The 17,965-nt window shown below is 43.7% G+C and overlaps 1 protein-coding gene across 1 annotated transcript; it reads left to right on the top strand.

Annotated features, from left to right (window-relative positions):
• Positions 1–467: 467 nt before the first annotated feature.
• Positions 468–15,401, top strand: CA7 (carbonic anhydrase 7; the record flags this gene model as incomplete). Its single annotated transcript, XM_061594665.1, has 7 exons — positions 468–540; positions 3,249–3,446; positions 8,687–8,805; positions 10,242–10,337; positions 12,158–12,220; positions 13,607–13,762; positions 14,842–15,401. Coding segments are annotated over 7 exons (828 nt in total), but the record flags the coding sequence as incomplete, so codon positions are not given.
• Between the last annotated feature and the right edge of the window lie 2,564 nt (positions 15,402–17,965).

Here is a 17,965-nt window from a genome sequence, read left to right on the forward strand (position 1 = left end):
CAGAGGGCAGCTGTGGTGTCTTTAGGATATATGGTTTTATTTACACATTACAGTATATACAACCTGAGCATAAGATGGAAGGCGCTCACAGTGTTAACACTCCAGTGGATCTTGCTTCCCCATTAGGTTTCTAGGAGACTCCCCAAAGCCATGACTTGTAGTTCAGCACACACAGAGCAGTCAAGCCTCCCTGTGTCTTTCCAGCTTCCAACTCCATATCAGACTAAAAACCTATTCTTTCCCCTAGGATTGGGGTGCTCCAGTCAGGCAAAGGGGAGAGGGCTACCTTTGTTCCTTTGGCAACTCATCTGCTCTCCACTAAGTCTTCAGACATGTAAATCAAGTTTCTCTGCTACAACTCCATCTATACACATTCAAAATTACAGCCTGGTAGAGGACCCAAAGACATCATCCAGACCAACCCCCTAGTCCTCTATCAATCCTATGTTGCACACCGTCCTTGCTGATGCATCAGTAGCCCTTACGGAGGACCAGCAGAACTGAGGAAGCTATGTGTGTGGCATAATCTTTGCAGAAGAGGTATGCATAGCCCCCATCTAACAAGGTATCTCCTTTTCTGGGATAGCGTTTTAAACTGTTCCAGTTGTACACAGTGCACTCAGAAGCAGGAACTGCTGCTGCCTCTTTAAGAGGCTGATACTGTCCCACACAAGTGAGCTATTATAAAGGCAGGTAAGCTGCAGCAGCTTGGATTAAAAGAGCTGGCAGCCAAGCAGGAGGAAGCAACCTACATAATGACCAGTCATCATTGCTGGGGATATGGACAGAAAGATGGTAGGTTATATGCATACTGTTCCCCTTCTGATCTGAATCCATCCCATCCTTTTTACCCTCTACTGCTTAATATACTTGTGATGTGTTCCTTACAAATCCTGACTGTGCCATCATTCCTAGCCAATAGACAAAGGACAACAGGCAGTTAAATGGTTAATCAACAAGCAGTTCTTGTTTGGAAGAGTCACAACATTCATTGCCTTTCTGTATGCTCAGTCAAAGCATGACTTGATCACGCTTTAGCCTTTGCAGGATGCTCTTGTAAGTTTATTCTTCATTAAAGAAGAGAAAGACATCAGACCCACTAGGGGGGTTCATGACCTGTGCCCTTTCTAAGGGCCTTTCCTGATAAACAGGGACCTGCTGTCAATAAAACAAGCCAGTCAGCAGGGAAATGGAAAATGGGATTGTCATGCTGTAGGAGGAAAACTGAATCCCAGAGGGAAAAATGCATGCTCTAGCATTGATCAGGGAGAAGTGCGCAGCTTAGATAAATAAAAAAACAAAAAATGTGCCATACAAAGTGACTGAGTACTGGGGGGAGGGGGGAGATAACATTGCTGGTGTTTGCCATTGTTTAAAAGGGCTACATGAGCATTCCTGCAGTCAAGTGACATAACGGGAGCACGTTCAAAGGTAGCAAAAAATGGCATGGTTCTAGGTCAACAGTAGAGCACATTAGAGTTTTGCATGCCAAAAGTTTGAGGTTGAATCCTTGGCTTCTCTGATAATCTGCTCTCAAGTAACAGGCCTGGGAAAAATGTGTGCCTGAGGCTTTCGGGTGCTCCTGCCAGTCAGAGTAGACAATACTGATCTAGATGGCCCAATGATCTCAGTATGAGGCAGCTTCCTATGTGCAGTGTTCTAAAAACAGGTCCCAAAAAGGTGAGGTGTCAGGGGAGAATAATGCTGAGAAAATGCAACATTGTTGTTGCACATAGAAGGAGCTATATATCAGTGGCAGAGCACATACTTTACATGGATAAGGTCCCAAGGTTCAGCCCCTGGAATCCCCAGTTAAAGTGTAGTGTAACATCTGTATGGTTGGATGACTCACTTAACAACTTACTTAAGAACATAAGAAGAGCCTGCTGGATCAGGCCAGTGGTCCATCTAGTCCAGCACCCTGTTCTCACAGGGGCCAGCCAGATGCCTGTGGGAAGCCCACAAACAGGACCTGAGTGCAGCAGCACTCACTTCTCCTGCGGTTTCCAGCAACTGGTATTCAGAAGCATACTGCCCCCAACAGTGGAGATAGAACATAACCATCAGGGTTAGCAGCCAATAGCGACTGATAGCCTTATCCTCCATGAATTTGTTTCATCTTCTATTAAAGCCATCCAAGTTGACGGCCATCACTGCCTCCTGTGGGAGCAAATTCCATAATTTTAACTATGTGTTGTAGAAGTACTTTCTTTTGTCTGTCCTGAATCTTCCAACATTCAGCTTCATGGGATAAGAACATAAGAAGAGCCTGCTGGATCAGGCCAGTGGCCCATCTAGTCCAGCATCCTGTTCTCACAGTGGCCAACCAGGTGCCTGGGGGAAGCCCGCAAGCAGGACCCAAGTGCAAGAACACTCTCCCCTCCTGAGGCTTCCGGCAACTGGTTTTCAGAAGCATGCTGCCTCTGACTAGGGTGGCAGAGCACAGCCATCACGGCTAGTAGCCATTGATAGCCCTGTCCTCCATGAATTTGTCTAATCTTCTTTTAAAGCCATCCAAGCTGGTGTCCATGAGTTCTAGTGTTAGGAGAGAAGAAGAAAAACATTGCTTTGTCCACTTTCTCCATGGCATGCATAATCCAGCTGCTGCATTCTGGAGTTGTAGTCTAGCAACATCTGGAGAACTACAGATTCTCCATCCATGGTGTAGGCAATAATAAACTAGGTGGACCAATGGTTCTTATGGCCTTTGCTTGCCATATTTCGCTAAAGGTATCTGGTGAGCAAAATAATTCCCTACTAATCTGATTAGTTCATTTTTTCCAGGCAAGTCACGTTGAGAGAGACAAGCTTTGGTTTCTTCGCCTTAAATTATGAAAGGCAGTGCTCAAAAGAGTTTTAAGAATAAATAATAATAATAATAATAAACAATGAAGGCCCCATCTGCACTATACATTTACAGTAGTATCATACCACTTTATCAGTCATGGCTTCTCCCAAAGAATCCTGGGAACTGTCGTTAAGGAGTGGTTTAACAGTCAATCCTCAAGGAATGCTGGGAATTGTAGCTCTGTGAGGGGAACATGGGTCTCCAAACAACTCAGCACCCTTAGCAAACTACAATTCCCAGGATGCTTTGGGGGAAGCCACGATTGTTTAAGTGATACAATACTTCTTTAAATGTACAGTGCAGATGAGGCCACTGTTTGTGGTTCTGAAGGCATGCATGACATAACAGTCTTGAAGGCACAAATGCAGTAATCTTTCCTGTTTCTTTTTCCTTCTCAAAGGACCTCCTGAGTGGTACAAGTCCTACCCCATTGCCCAAGGAAATAATCAATCTCCCATTGATATAATCCCCACTCAAGCCATTTATGACCCCTGTCTGAAGCCTCTTAGCATTTCATATGAATCGTGCTCATCTGTTGACATCTGCAACAATGGGCATTCGGTCATGGTAGACTTTAAGGATGTCGATGACAAAACAGGTAAGTGGTGCATGTTATGTTCAGTGAGTGTCCTAGAACAGGGGTGTCTAACCTGTGACCTTCCAGATGTTGGCCTGATGAAAGTTGGAGTCCAAACAGCATGTCCAATGATCAGGGATGGTGGGTTCGTAGTCTGGCAACATCTGGAAGACCACAAGTTACCCATCCCTGTCTTAGAATAGCAATTGTCTTGTCTCTGTGTTTGGTGCCTTCTGAGCAGAAAATCAAGAGCAAATCTGGAGACATAAACATTCATCCAGACAGCTTAAAACTATCCAGGTGACAACCTTGTATAGGATCTTGTTTAGGCCTTGTATAGAATCCATGGAGACAACTCATGGATGTAAGGTTGGGGAAGAAGGAACTGTGGAATCCTAAAGACAAGAGCCAGTATGAATTAGAACTGGGGAAAGCCAAGTTCAAACCCCACTCAGCCCTGAAGCTTAGTGGGTGATCCTGGGCCAGTCACTATCTCTCAGCCTAGCCTACGTGACAGGATTATTGTGAGGATAAGGTGATGGAGGAGAAGTCATGGGTTCTGTCCAACTCAGTGCTTCTCAGAGCAGACCACTGAAATGAATGAACCAAAGTTAATCCTATTCATTCATTTCAATGGGTCTAATATTCTGAGTAGACCTAACATTGGATGCAACTCCATGTATACTCCCCTGAGCCCTTTGGTGGAAGACTGAGATTAAAGTGGAACCAATAATTCCCTCTATTTTCAAAGTGCAGAGGTGAGTGTGGATTCCTTATGCAGCCAAAATGCACAAGAGGGAGGTATCCGCAGTCTTAGAGGAACCATAAAGTTTGCAGCAATGCAAAAAACTCTTTGGAAAAAGAAATTCTTAAATGGGAAGGGAACACCAAAAGCTGCCCAATGAGAATTGGCAGTGCTCAGCGGATGCAGAATGCTGACTGAATGTGTGTTGAGGAATAAAATGGGAAACGAGGTGGACAGGCAACAGAACATAGTATCAGCACTGCAATATTTTACTGCAGGCCCCACTTGTAAATACATATATGAAAGGATCAGCAAATTACTGCACCTTTCTTCTCGTTTTCCTTAGAACAAGTGATTCTGCTCCTACCCTATCGCCATAAACCGCCACTCCCCCCAGCTTTCCTTATATAAACGGGGCCAGTGGAGGGCTGTTCCATTAGGCCAAATGGGTCACTGCCCCACTAGTTGCTGACTGTTTTCTCTGGATGCGTTTTGAAACTACTCTGTCCTCAGCTGGACACAGCTCCCTTCCCCACAGCCGATTAGGACCACCCACAGCAAAGAGCTGGGCCAATCACTGTGTCTGCCTGAACCTCCAGCAAAGTGGTTTCATTGGACACATCTGGAGTGGCAACGGGTTGATGGCCGATCAGTTTTGAAGGCTGTGTGAAGCTCACTTCAAGGTAAAAGTGCTCAAGCCGAGGTTTTGGAGTAAAAAGGGGTGGAGTTTTACTAGCGTTTTGTGTCTCCTGCGTTCAGAAAATGGGGGTGGAGACACACAACCACAAGTGTATCTCTACCCTTAGTCTGCTCTCAGCCAGCCCCCACCTACCTGCCTTCTTACTTGAAACCATTGCAGGGAGTGACCCCAGCTGTCGCCTATCTCCTCCATAGCAGGGAGGAGGATGGGGTCAAAACTATAATTAGTTGGTTTGACCTGCCATTGGCTCTGGCTCTACCTACCACTGGCCTCCCTGCCTTCCCCCCACCAGTCCCAATGGGCACTAGCCACCACTGGTTGGGGCAACACAGAGCAATCAGATGCGAGGAGAGAAGCAGAAGAGTTGGGAAACCTTTGCCTGGGTAGCTCACTGCCTAACTGAATTTGTGTTTGGGGAGAGGGGTGGAGAAGCATCCTACCTTTCCTTTGTGTTGTCTAGACATTGATATTGTGCTGCTCCGGGTTTCCTCCGGGCAGAGGGGGAAAGATGCCTTAAATGCTATGGTTACCGGGCAGCTACGTCTCCGGTGACAGATGAGGAGTGTTCATGGGGCCATTTAGGATGCTGCCAGAGCATTAGCAAGTATAGTATTAAGTTGCAGCCTTGGGATCACATGAGACTTAAATTGTGAAGGTCAGCAGGAATGGATGCAGGTCAGTGGATTCTTAGTTTCCAGTGGTATCTGGTGACAATGAAAGGGCTATAACCAACCCATTCTCATTAAAGTTTAGGAAGGGTGCTTCCGTGCTGGAATGATGCATGAGACCAAATCCTTGGCTCAATGTACGCACAGATGGTACTTCCAACTGTTGTACATTATAAGGCAGGGGTGGACGATCTGTGGCCCTCTTAACGTTGTTGAACTCAAAGTTCCTATCAGCCTCAGGCAGCGTGGCCAGTGGTCAAGGATGATGGGAGTGGTAGTTCAACAACATCTGGGGACCTGAGGTTGAGGAAGGCCAGTCTGCAATATCACAAGCAGTTCTAATGTGCACTCTCGGTTTGTATCAGGATGCTGCCACTCAGGCCTGGCTCTAGCTGTGAGAGCGGCCCTAGCAAAGTGGAGGCTCCAACATCTTCTAGGAAGAGTCGTCACTCGGTGGTAGAGCACATGCTTTGCATGCAAAAGGTCCCAGATTCAATCCCCAGCTAGGAAAAACTCCTGCCTGAAACCCTGGAGAACTGCTGCCAGTCAGTGTCGACAGTACTGAGCTACATGAACAAATCGGCTTGACGCCATGTAAGACAGCTTCCTAGGATCCTAACATCAGTGGTGAGCCAGCAGTGGGAGCAGCAGTAACATCACCAGTGCCACCTGCCACTGTAATTGTGCACAGTGACCTGATGTGGCATCACTCCAGGGTAATGTGGACAATTTAAAACAGTGGCTTCCTACTGTCTCACTGCTGCCAGGATCCATCAGAGCAGATGGGAGGGTGGACCACAACACCAGCTGCCCAAGTATGCCAGGTGCTTATGCCAGGGCTGCCTTCAATCCTGCTGTGACTAAAATGACTGTGAAAGGATCCAGATGGATGCTGGGAGCAGTCCACTGTCACACCCTTCATAGTTCTGCAACTGACCCAACCCTAGGAATGGGGGAGAAATTTGGTCCAATTCGCATTTCAAGCTGAATCTATCAAATTCGCACTTTCCAAAACAATATGAGAACAAAAACAGAGCCATCCTTCAAAATGTGCAGTTATTCGAATTTTGCATTGCAGCTCGCCAACCAAGTAAGGTTGACAAAAATGCATATGTTAGGGGCAAGTGTGCATAAAAATGAATATATGAGTGAAAATAACATACCAGAATGTATTATATGATGAGAAATGGCTTGCAACAATGTGTATGTTAGACAAGAACTGCCTACAAAAATGTGTTTGTTAGAAGAAATTAGCACTAAAATGTTGAAGAATTTTCATGAGGATTTTTCTTTTAGAGATCACCAATTGCAGAAATGTGGAGAACTGTATTTAAAATTGGAAAAATTAGAAATGGAGAGAACTGAAATTGACAGAATTTTTCATCCCTGCTGAACACACCTGAGGTGTTGGAGCTGGAAGTGTGGAAGAGAGAGCAAAGAGGAGACAAAAAGAAAGAAGGGGACAGGGCCAAATGTAGAGGAAAGTAGAGCTTCTGCAAAGAACCTACTGGAAGGAGGGAAAGGGAGGAGAAGGAGAAAAGGGGGTCTGGGACCCCCATCCCCTGTGGTGAGTCAGTGAGGAAGGAAGGAAGATACTGTGTAGAGAGTAAGAGACTGAACTGGCCAGAAAGACTAAATGAAAACAAGCAAAAAGAGTGGTATCTGGTGACGAAAAGGGGTAACTAAACTCTAGTGAGTAAGGCCCACACCAGGTGTTTCTCCGAAGAGAAGTGACACCCTGGGGTTTTGAGGATGCCTGGGACTTTAGGTCAGTGCTGACAATGAAAAACAAAATCCTGGACGTAAAACAGTAGCAGTGGCAGGAAGAGGAATTTAAGGCAGGGCTGGCCGTCCCATATGGCAGAGTGAGACAGCTGCCTCAGACAGCAGATGTGGGGGTGGCATGGGCAGGAAGTGGTGGTGATGAGATGCTAAGAGGACAGAGCTGTGTGTGCCATTGACACCGCTCTGGTTGAGCCTCCAGTTCCTCCTCTGGAGAAGGAGGCGCAAGTGATAGCTCAAGGGACAAGGCAGGAATGAGAGATGGGGCAAGGGCCGGCTCATTGTCAGACAGCACTTCTTTAGTTGTAACTGGAATCAAGGGGATGGAGCTGTCACTCTCTAAACTGCTGAAGCTACTGCCTGTTTCAGCCCCGTCCCGTTGCAGCCCACTAGCACCAACCCCAGGATCCCGGTCCTCTTCATGCTGATCACTCTGCCAAGAGCTTTCCACAGATCCCATGACACTGGGAGACTATTGTGTGTTAGGCTTATGGCTCACTAACAATCCAGAAGAATGTTACTAAATATGTTGTTTAATATGTTTTAAAGCTTTTTTAAAAATATGTTTTTAAAGATGTTTTGTTTTAATATGTTTTTAAGGGTGTTTTGTTTTTATATTTTTTAAAGTTTGTTTTTATTATGTTTTAGTGTGTTTTTAGTGCTTTTGTTTGCTGCCCTGGGCTCCGACTGGGAGGAAGGGTGGGATATAAATGTTGTTGTTGTTGTTGTTATGGTTCATTGGAGCTAATGGCAGATGTTGATGTCCAGGAATCTTTCTCTAGGTTTTGGGCTATAACTTCTTTCTGGATTTATTTCATTCATTATTTAGTTTAGTCACTAGATGGCACTTGACTTAGTTGTAGAATCATGAGTTTTCTTTCCATTCTCCTTGGAGAGAGACTGTTTCTTCAAAAGTGCACAGCTTATAAGAACCTTGTAACATCAAGAACAAGCTGTCTGAGTTTGCTTGTTTTCCTTTCCCCTCTCCCTCCATTTTTTTGTTTTGTGTTGCAACTTTTTTTAGATTGTAAGCTCAAGGGACAGGGACTGTGTCATTTTTATTTATCTGTATGCTGTTCTGGGGGCCTTTCTGGCTAAAGGGTTTATAAATATTTTGAATGAATGAATGAGTAATATCTGTCAATAAAACAAATGTTGCAAAGACATCTCCAGTGCTCTCTTGCTGAAAGGAAACCAAGCCTTGTATTATTGCCTCTGGAACTTCTCACTTCAATATATTTATCCTGTCCACATAATGAAAACTGGGTTGGGCTACACTTACTGATGAGCAAAGAAGGACGTACAACATTTGTCAGTTTTGTGGAAGCCAAGTTGCCTGTTTTCTGTTTTACTTTTTTGGTTGCAGCTGTCGGTAGAGGTCCACTGGAAGATCCTTATAGGCTGAAACAGTTTCATTTTCATTGGGGGGCAAGCCAAGACTCTGGATCAGAGCATACCATCAATGGCAAGTCTTTCCCTTGCGAGGTAAGTCATAAATTCTTTGAAATCTTATACACTTTTACTAAGAATGCCTGTATGTTGGGGCTGCAAAGAAAATCATAGGATGTTGAATTTCTGATTTAATTCACTGAGTTTGTCTGGAACATTCGCAGCAAAGGACTGCCTTTGAAAATCACACATGTAGTAAGAAAAGTGTGCTCTACCACCAAGCCAAGCCCTTTCCCATAGCCAACCTATTCTGTCCCACACAACAAAATGAGAATCACTGAAAACATAGCCTGGTCTATCTGCATAGTCTCACCCTGAGTTATCTTTCTTGGTTTAGCCACAATTTATCAAATAATCAGTACCTAGGAACACACTCTCATTTCTCTGTATCAGCCTTCCCTAACCGGGTGCCTTCTGGATATTTTGGACTACAACTGGAAGTTGTAGCTGAGTAGTTGTAGTCAAAAACATCTGGAGGGCAGCTTGCTGGCTCCACAATGAATCCATAGCACTGGAAATAGGCTCCTGGTAAAAGCCCTTGTGAGCTGGCATGTATGAATGCATAGGTTGGGTTCTGAAACTGGAGCGCCTTCTACCAACTTCGGTATCTGGACAGGGATAACCTGGCTTCAGTTGTCCATGCTCTGGTAACCTCCAAGTTAGATTACTGCAATGCACACTACGTGGGGCTGCCTTTGAAGACAGTTCAGAAAATGCAGCTTGTGCAAAATGCAGCGGCCAGATTGGTAAAAGGGACCAGACAGTCCAAACATATAAAACCGATTCTGGCCCGCTTGCACTGGCTGCCTGTATGTTTCCGAGCTCGATTCAAGGTGCTGGTTTTGACCTATAAAGCTTTACACGGCTTGGGACCACAATACCTGATGGAACACCTCTCCTGATACAAACCCACCGGTACACTACGTTCAAGATCAAAGGCCCTCCTCCGGGTGCCTACTCCGATGGCAACAAGGGAGAGGACCTTCTCAGTGGTGGCCCCCAAATTATGGAATGATCTATTTGACGAGGTGCTCCTGGCGCCAACACTGTTAACTTTTCAGCACCAGGACAAGACTTTCCTCTTCTCCCAGGCATTTTAGCATGTGTTTTATACTGTTTAATTTTTAACTTGTGTTCTAAATTGTTTTTATAAGATCTGTTTTAAATTGTATTTGTTTTAATGTTTTTAGTTACTGTAAACCGCCCAGAGAGCTTCGGCTATGGGGCGGTATACAAGTATAATCAAATAAATAAAAAGGTTAGTCATTGCTGAGTGATCCAATAAAATAATGCTTATCTGCAGGCTCATTGAGCTCGACTGGCTTTTCCCAGACATCCCAGCAACTTTCTTTCCTAAGCAAAGCCGTGCATTGACTCCTGATATTGCTTACTAAACATAATCAGTTGGAGAGAGGACAGGACCTTGTCACATGATAATGGATTATAATGATGGTGATGACTCCTCTTCCTAGCTCCATTTAGTTCACTGGAATGCCCGGAAATATGTGACCTTTGGAGAGGCACTGGCAGCCCCAGATGGTTTAGCAGTGATTGGTGTTTTCTTTGAGGTAAGAGCCACAAAAGCTGCTGCTTTTGTTGTTGCCTTTACCATTTATTATGCATTAGGGCATATATATATATTATGTATATGTGCATGACATGGGAGGACAGGTCTTTGCCCCAAGCAGCTTACCATCTAAAATTCAAGACAAGGGAGGCAATAGGGTAAGGGTGGGGGAACTTTTTGGCTCTGTGGGCACTATGCCATCATATGACTGACAGGTGGGTTGCCCGCCTGTTGGAAGTTTGTAACATAAGGCGTATTTCTGTTAGTATTAAAGTCAACTAACCAAAAGGGGACAGGTGTAGGTGTTGCTTAGCAACAAGACAGAGTGGCATGATCAAGGTAATACATACTCTGATTGGCTGCATAGTTCTGAGAGAGTTTTCCTCTATATTTTGTTGAAGCTCTCCCTGCTATGTACAAGGCCTGACTAAGAAAGACAAAACATCTCTGTTCCTTACTCCTCAATTTATACACTATTTTTTGTTCAGTTTTCTCAGCAAAGTGTTATGAGGACTTTTCTCTCTGGACTCCATCTGCATGATTTAAGTGACTTTGCTAACACTGCTCACCTCCTAAAAATCCTTTGCACAGGGTTCTCAAGTGCCTGACATCCAGAGGGAAGATAAAAGGAAAAGAATCTGCATTCAGTTAAATGACACATACTTCAAGGCTTAGTTTCACCAGGGGATGAGGTCTCTGACAGGGCTGCACAACCTGCAGCCCTCAGCTTAATTCCAAAAGTCCTCTGCAAGCTATCACTTCGGACTTCGTGCACATAGGATCCTTGCACAGGATTCTTGTGATCCAGCCTTTCCCTACAGCCTCTCCTGGAGGGAGAGGGAAAGAGAAAGAAAGGAGGTGGCCCCACCCATTTTTGGTTTTTGCCCCACCCAGTACTGGGTTTGGCTCCGCCCACTGCTGGCATGCAGTCCCTGAAAGATTACTCCAGAGACAATGCAGCCATCAACAGACCAAAGGTTGCCCACTCCTGGTCTATGGGGTTGTGCCACAGAAAAAGTAGGTTTTGAGGAAGGATTTTATGGGAGTAAGAGAGGGAGCATCATGCACTTTTTTGGGGGAGAGACAGAGCATAAAGAACAGGAAGAAAGGGTAGCGTTACCTGAGGCACCAAAAGAACTTAACAAAATGTCCTGTAACATTTTCCTGCATTTAAGAACCAAGGCACTTGTTTCAGTGCTCGAGGGGACAATAAGATGCTGAAAAACAAATGTTATAGATACCTTGCAGAAAGAAATCGACTCTGTCTGTTGCAGGGTCACCAACACATTGCCCACGGGCACCAGTATACCCATCAGTTCCTCCTGTGATGTCCATGAAAGGTTTCAGTAAATGTTCCCTCAAAAATCCACAATGCATGAGAGACTGTTTGCTCTTCTGGATCAATTCCTGTTGCACTGGCTCAGCCTCTCCTACATTGAACAAGCTCCCTTAAGCATGCCCACTTTCCACTGGATGCTGGGATTGGACACCCACTTTCTCTTCCTTCCTGAACAGCAGAGAAGTGCAGAGTGTTTAACTGTGAGTGAGCACAGTGGGGAGGCTGACTGGCGTCAGGATGGAAGGGAATGCCCATACGATTTTGTGGTCCTGTCTCTTTTTCTGCTCTTTTAGATTTGACAGCCGTTTTGTGTTATGCCACATACCCCATGGCATCCATTTTGTGACTGGCACCCACTGCACTTTCTCAAAATTCCAAATCTGCCCACTAGTCCAAAAATGTTGGAAACTCCTGGTCTCGTGTAACTCTCACTCATTCCAAAATCCACATTGTTATACCTCTGTTTCATTTTCAACTTTTAGATTGGAGAAGAACATATTGGTATGAACAGGCTGACAGATGCCTTGTACATGGTCAAATTTAAAGTAAGTTTGAAATAAAACTGTAAAGTAGGTTTGTGTTGTGTTGTTTGGAAACTACAATTGGTATAAAATGTGGCAGCCGCAATGCTGGTAGGAGCAAGGTAGTTGTATCACATTACACCTATTCCATTCCAGTGCACTGGTAACTATTCATTTCCAGACTCGGGGTGCTTCTAGACTGTCACTACTTCCGGTGGGGTTCAGTCACTCAATGGCAAATTCAGGTTGCACGGATATAGTTGATTGGGAGGTCTCGCCCAACAAACCTACTTCCTGAAAAGATCAGACTTTATTTTGCGATAAGGAAAGTGATGAGGAAATGCCCTTGCTTTGATACAATGTCATCTAATTGCCCTGCAACCAAATCAGGCTGAATGCTTGTTAAATAGCCAATGTTGTGTAATCTCTCTGCAAACAAATCAGAATGAACACTTAGTAAACAGATAGTCTGGAAGTGCCCCAGCTATAATTGAGGAAACTGAATTTGCCAGCATGTGGTTGAATCTCACCCGAACATAGAGACCACTATTGTGATATCCTAGTTCCAACTACGTTTTACTTAGAGTAAACCCACTGAAATTTAGGGCCATGACTAACTTAGGTCCATTCATTTCAATGAGTCTACTACTATAAATAGCTGGATATAAACCTTAGTGTTTAAGGGGCCACGGAATTTGCTGTTTTAGCTGCAAAACTCATGTCTGTTGAACTGAAGGGTAATTTTTCTCCAGTTTTATTTTTGGATATCTGCTGAAAATCAAATGTTGTAATCCCCCCCATCCTTCAGGTTTATCAAATTAATTTTAAAGGTTTTGTGTCTTTTTATCATTACAGGGGGGATTCCAGTAAAATAATAAATGGAATCTGTTTTCTTCCCAAATCACCTGACAACACAAAATCAATTTTGTCTGTTATTATTACTATTACATTTTTATCCTGCAAGGTGTTCCAGATGGCATACATGATTTCTACCCTACCCACTTTATTCTCACAACAACCATGTGAGGTAGGTTAGTCTGTTAGGCTGTGACTGGCCCATGGTCACCCAGTGAGCTTCATGGTTGAGAAGAGATTTGGACTGGAGTCTCCCAAGTCCCAGTCAAGCATGCTAACCACTACACCATACTGGCTTCCCATGTATTTTTTTTCCCTGTTCACTTGTCCTTTTCAGCTAAATCCAGTAGATTGATCAGCCGATCTTATTGATAGCATTGACACAGCTTTCTAATTCTGGGCACGAGCAATCCCCTCATTTTGTTTTTGCAGCTTCAAGGTGGTTTTGCAAAAACAATTCAGTTTGTTTTTTAATTTAATTTAATTTTTTAATTTAAATTGGGGGGTAAACCCTACAGTTTTAAATGTTCTAATCCATGCCACTGCTTTCCTTAGGGAACCAAAGCCCAGTTCGGGTGCTTTGACCCAAGCAACCTCCTTCCCCCTTGTCTAGATTACTGGACATATCCTGGATCCTTGACGACCCCACCCCTTAATGAGAGTGTGACCTGGATAGTGCTAAAGGAGGCTATCAGAATATCTGATAAACAGGTAAATTTGGGGAAGGGGAAGGGATCCTTCTATTTGTTCCCCCCCCCAAAAAAAGTGTTCAATGCTGTCTGCTCTTAAAATCTTGGACCAAAAAACCCCCACAAAAAAACACCTGGCTATTTTATTTATATAGCAATGGCAAGTGAACCTCAAAATGTTGCAGTTTATCCTCATTTCTTAGCTGGAGTGCTGCTGTTCAGGGTTCCTTCCAACCAACTAGCTATGCCCTCCTCTGTGATACTTGGGGAATGGGGAGAAATTCAATTCGGTACGCAAACCAAAACACAGCCAAGTCTGATTTAAAGCTAAAGAACCCTAAGAAGGGAGAGCAGAGACCTTGAAGTTGCCCGTTAACACTCAGCAGCTGGACAGCAGACTGCCAGGTCACCTGGTCACGCTCTTCCTCTATGGTGAGATGGATTGCATTTTTATGTAGGGATGGGCGAATCTGTCAGTTTGTCTCCGTTTCTCATTTTTCCAGTCTTCAGTTCAGTCCTCCACATTTCCACATCAGGTTGTGAATTAGTTTTTTAAAAGCCCCTCATGAAAATTCATCAGAATTGTAGTGCTAATTTCCCAGTATACCCATTTTTCTATGCAATTTTCCCTAATATGTTTACATTTTTGTCAACCAATTGTCCCCTATACAGTGCATTTTTGTCTGTTACTTTTTATGCATTGGACACTTTACCCTAGTATATGCATTTTTGTACATGTTAATTGGCTGGAAAACTGCATTGCAAAATTTGGAGAAGTGCAAATGTCAAAGGATGTCTGCATTTCAGTTCCTGTATCATTTCATAAAGCGGGAATTAGGTAGGTTCACCTTTAAATGTGAACTGAATCAAAATTCTCCCCAGTCAGTATTTCTGTGTAAATTAATTATTTCTACATTTGCAACTATACATTAGGATATGCAAATATTATGCAAAGCTGTGTTCTCTTTTTTGGCAATACATAAAGGGCCATCCTAAATCCAATGGTTGTTAATGGTGAAAGGTGCTGTGTCTTCCTTTGCTTATGAGCACTAGCACTGACTGATTTTTCTTAACCAGTAATATTGTCACCTAAATTTACAGATGGAAAGGTTCAGAACCCTCCTCTTTACCACTGAGGAAGAGGAAAGGATCCAGATGGTGAATAACTTTCGTCCCCCTCAGCCTCTTAGGGGAAGAGTAGTTCGTGCATCATTCAAGGCTTAACAACAAGAAGAAAAGAAGATGAAGAAGAAAAAGAAGGGTGTGTGTAGGAAATATAACAAGTGAACCTCAGAACATCCAAAGTGCTTCCATATCAGCAAACAGAAAAATGGATAATTTAACCTTCAGCTTAGAAACCCAGCTCAAAGGAACTGCAGAACATTCAATTTATTTGACCAAGCATGGATTGAATGAAGATAGAGTTCATGCTAATCCGGGCTTCCTCCCAAGAATCCTGAGAACTGAGGCTTTCTTCCTTTTTTAAAACAGCAACTCCAGTTATTTCTGTTTATCAGGGACAGTCCTTATTTTGTGGTTAGGTCCCTTGGAGAAAACTCTCCTCTTTTTGTCATGATTTTGCCCTGAGAAAAATGCTGAGGACATTGTGTAAGCTGCCCTGGGAACATTCTTTGAAGAAATCCTTATATAAATAAATAGGCTTTGGGGGGGGGGGTTTCCTTGTTGTGAGAATGCAGTAAGAGAGTCTTACCAGAGTGTCTCTATTTTCATCTGTGGGAGGGACCCAACAACAAAATAAGTTTCAAGCCCTCAAGGTTGTAGAGAACAGTTTGAAAACATCCTGAGGGCCCAGCTGAGGTCTCAGAAAGGTGCCTTCAGCGCTCACAGCATGAGATTCTGGTCCCATTAAAGCACCTTATAACGGTCCACTTAACCTGTTACAAATACTGCATTCTGGGTGAAGCCAAATATTGCTTTTGGAACAAATTACATGCTGTTAAAGCATATAAATCTGGCTCTTTTGATAAGGGGCTGCAGAGGAGTTACTCAGGGAATTTGGATGACTAGATGTTTTAGATCACTGGAAATCTACTGAACATTTGGTTTTTATCCATAGTGCACATAAGTATTTGGCTGGAACAAAATGTCGCATTGTGGAGTGTTCCTCTTCATTGCACCTATCAGCCAGCCATGCCCTCCTCCACAACACTCCATTCAATTTACCTTCCCATCCAGTTTCCTTCCATTCTGCCTCTAACAGTCAGTCAGCATTCTGTGTCAACTGAGCATGTTCAGTCATGATTGAGCAGGTTTTTGTGTTTCCCCCCATCCCTTCTGCAAAAGTTGGGGTTTCCCAAAGCCTGCTGAAAACTTTCTCTAATGCATGAGTGGTACCATTTTGGTCATGTAAGCAACAACACTTACAGACTCGCCATCAGAAACAGAGGGAGTGATGGGTGCAGGCTAATTCAGATGTGGAAGTAGAGAATCACCAGTGCACAATGGAAAAGGCATAGCAGCCACTACCTTGGCAGAAACTTGTGAGCACAAGAGCATAGGAGCTGCTTTATACCAAGCCAGACCATCTTGCTCAGTATTGTCTACACCAACCAGCTGCGGCTGTCCAGGATTTCACATAGGGGACACTCTCAGCCCTCAGCAAAGCTATGGCCCTTCCCCAACACACCGAAGAATTAAAGTCTCATCAACAGTCAACTGCCATTCTCTGAAAATAAAGTAGTAGGATAACCTGGGAAACTAGAATGAAAAGTCTTGCAGTTTTTCTGTTTAAAAGCTGTGGGAATGCTGTGGAGATAATATATCTCAGCTTCATCAAAGCTTTTGACAAGGTGCCTCATTTTGGATTAGCAAGCTAGCTAAATGTGGGCTGGATGGAACAACAATCAGGTGGACCCACAGTTGGCTACAGAATCATACTCAAAGAGTGTTTACGAGTGGTTCCCCCTGAAACTGGGGGGAGGTAACGAGCAGGGTACCGCAGGACTTGGTCCTGGGCCCAGTGCTCTTCAACATTTTTATTAATTTTATTTATTTTATTTATTGGATTTCTAGACCGCCCGACTAGCAAAATGACTTGGATGAGGAGGTGCAAGGAATGCTGATCATATTTGCAGATGATACAAAATTGGGACAGATAGCTAATACCTTGGAAGATAGAAACAAAATTCAAAAGGATCTTGATAGGCTGGAGCATTGGGCTGAAAACAACAAAATAAAATTTAACAGGGATAAGTGCAAAGTTCTATGCTTAGCAAAAAGAAACCAAATGCACAGGGGGTTTTTTGTATACATTTTTTATTCATTTTCTTTACAGAAGTCTTTAGGTAAAGCCTTGTACATATATCAGTCCAACAACACAATCCAATATAAACAACATTCAACAAAAATATAGAAACAAAAGGGGAACAAGATCTCTCGAGCAAATGCAAGTTATCAGATGGGGGATACTTAGCTCAGCGATTCTACATGCAAGAAGGATCTTAGGATTGTTGTTGATCACAGGCTGAATATGAGCCAACAGTGTGATATGGCTGCAAAAAAAGGCAAATGCTATATTAGGCTGCATTAACAGAAGTATAGTTTCCAGATCATGTGAAGTATTAGCTCCCCTCTATTCAGCATATTAAGCACTGATTATGCCTCATCTTGAGTACTGTGTCCAGTTCTGGACACCATACTTTAAGAAGGATGCAGACAAATTGGAACAGGTTCAGAGGGCAACAAGGATGATCAGGGGACTGGAAACAGCCCTATGAGGGGAGACTGAAAGAATGAGGCATGTTTAGCCTTGAGAAGAGAAGACAGAGGGGAGATATGATATCACTCTTCAAGTACGTGAGAGGTTGCCACACAGAGGAGGGCCAGGATTTCTTCTCTATTGTCCCAGAGTGTAGGACACAGAATAATGGGCTCAAGTTACAGGAAACCAGATTTTGACTGAACATCAGGAAAAACCTCCTAACTGTTAGTGATATGACAATGGAACAATTACCTAGGGAGGTGGTGGGCTCTCAGACACTGGAAGTATTCAAGAACCAGCTGGACAGCCACCTGTCAGGTATGTTTTCAGTTGAGCAGAGGGTTGGACTTGATGGCCTTAAAGGCACCTTCCTACCCTACGATTCTATAATTCCATGAAATTAACAAGACACTGAGGGCAATATTTTTTACAGTTTTCAGCATTTAATAGCTACACTCTTAGGTGTTCGTATACAGCAGTAAAGCCTATAAAAAAAGCCAAAGA

Source organism: Rhineura floridana, chromosome 13 (assembly GCF_030035675.1).
Source record: "Rhineura floridana isolate rRhiFlo1 chromosome 13, rRhiFlo1.hap2, whole genome shotgun sequence".
In the NCBI taxonomy this organism is placed as follows: Eukaryota; Metazoa; Chordata; class Lepidosauria; order Squamata; family Rhineuridae; genus Rhineura; species Rhineura floridana.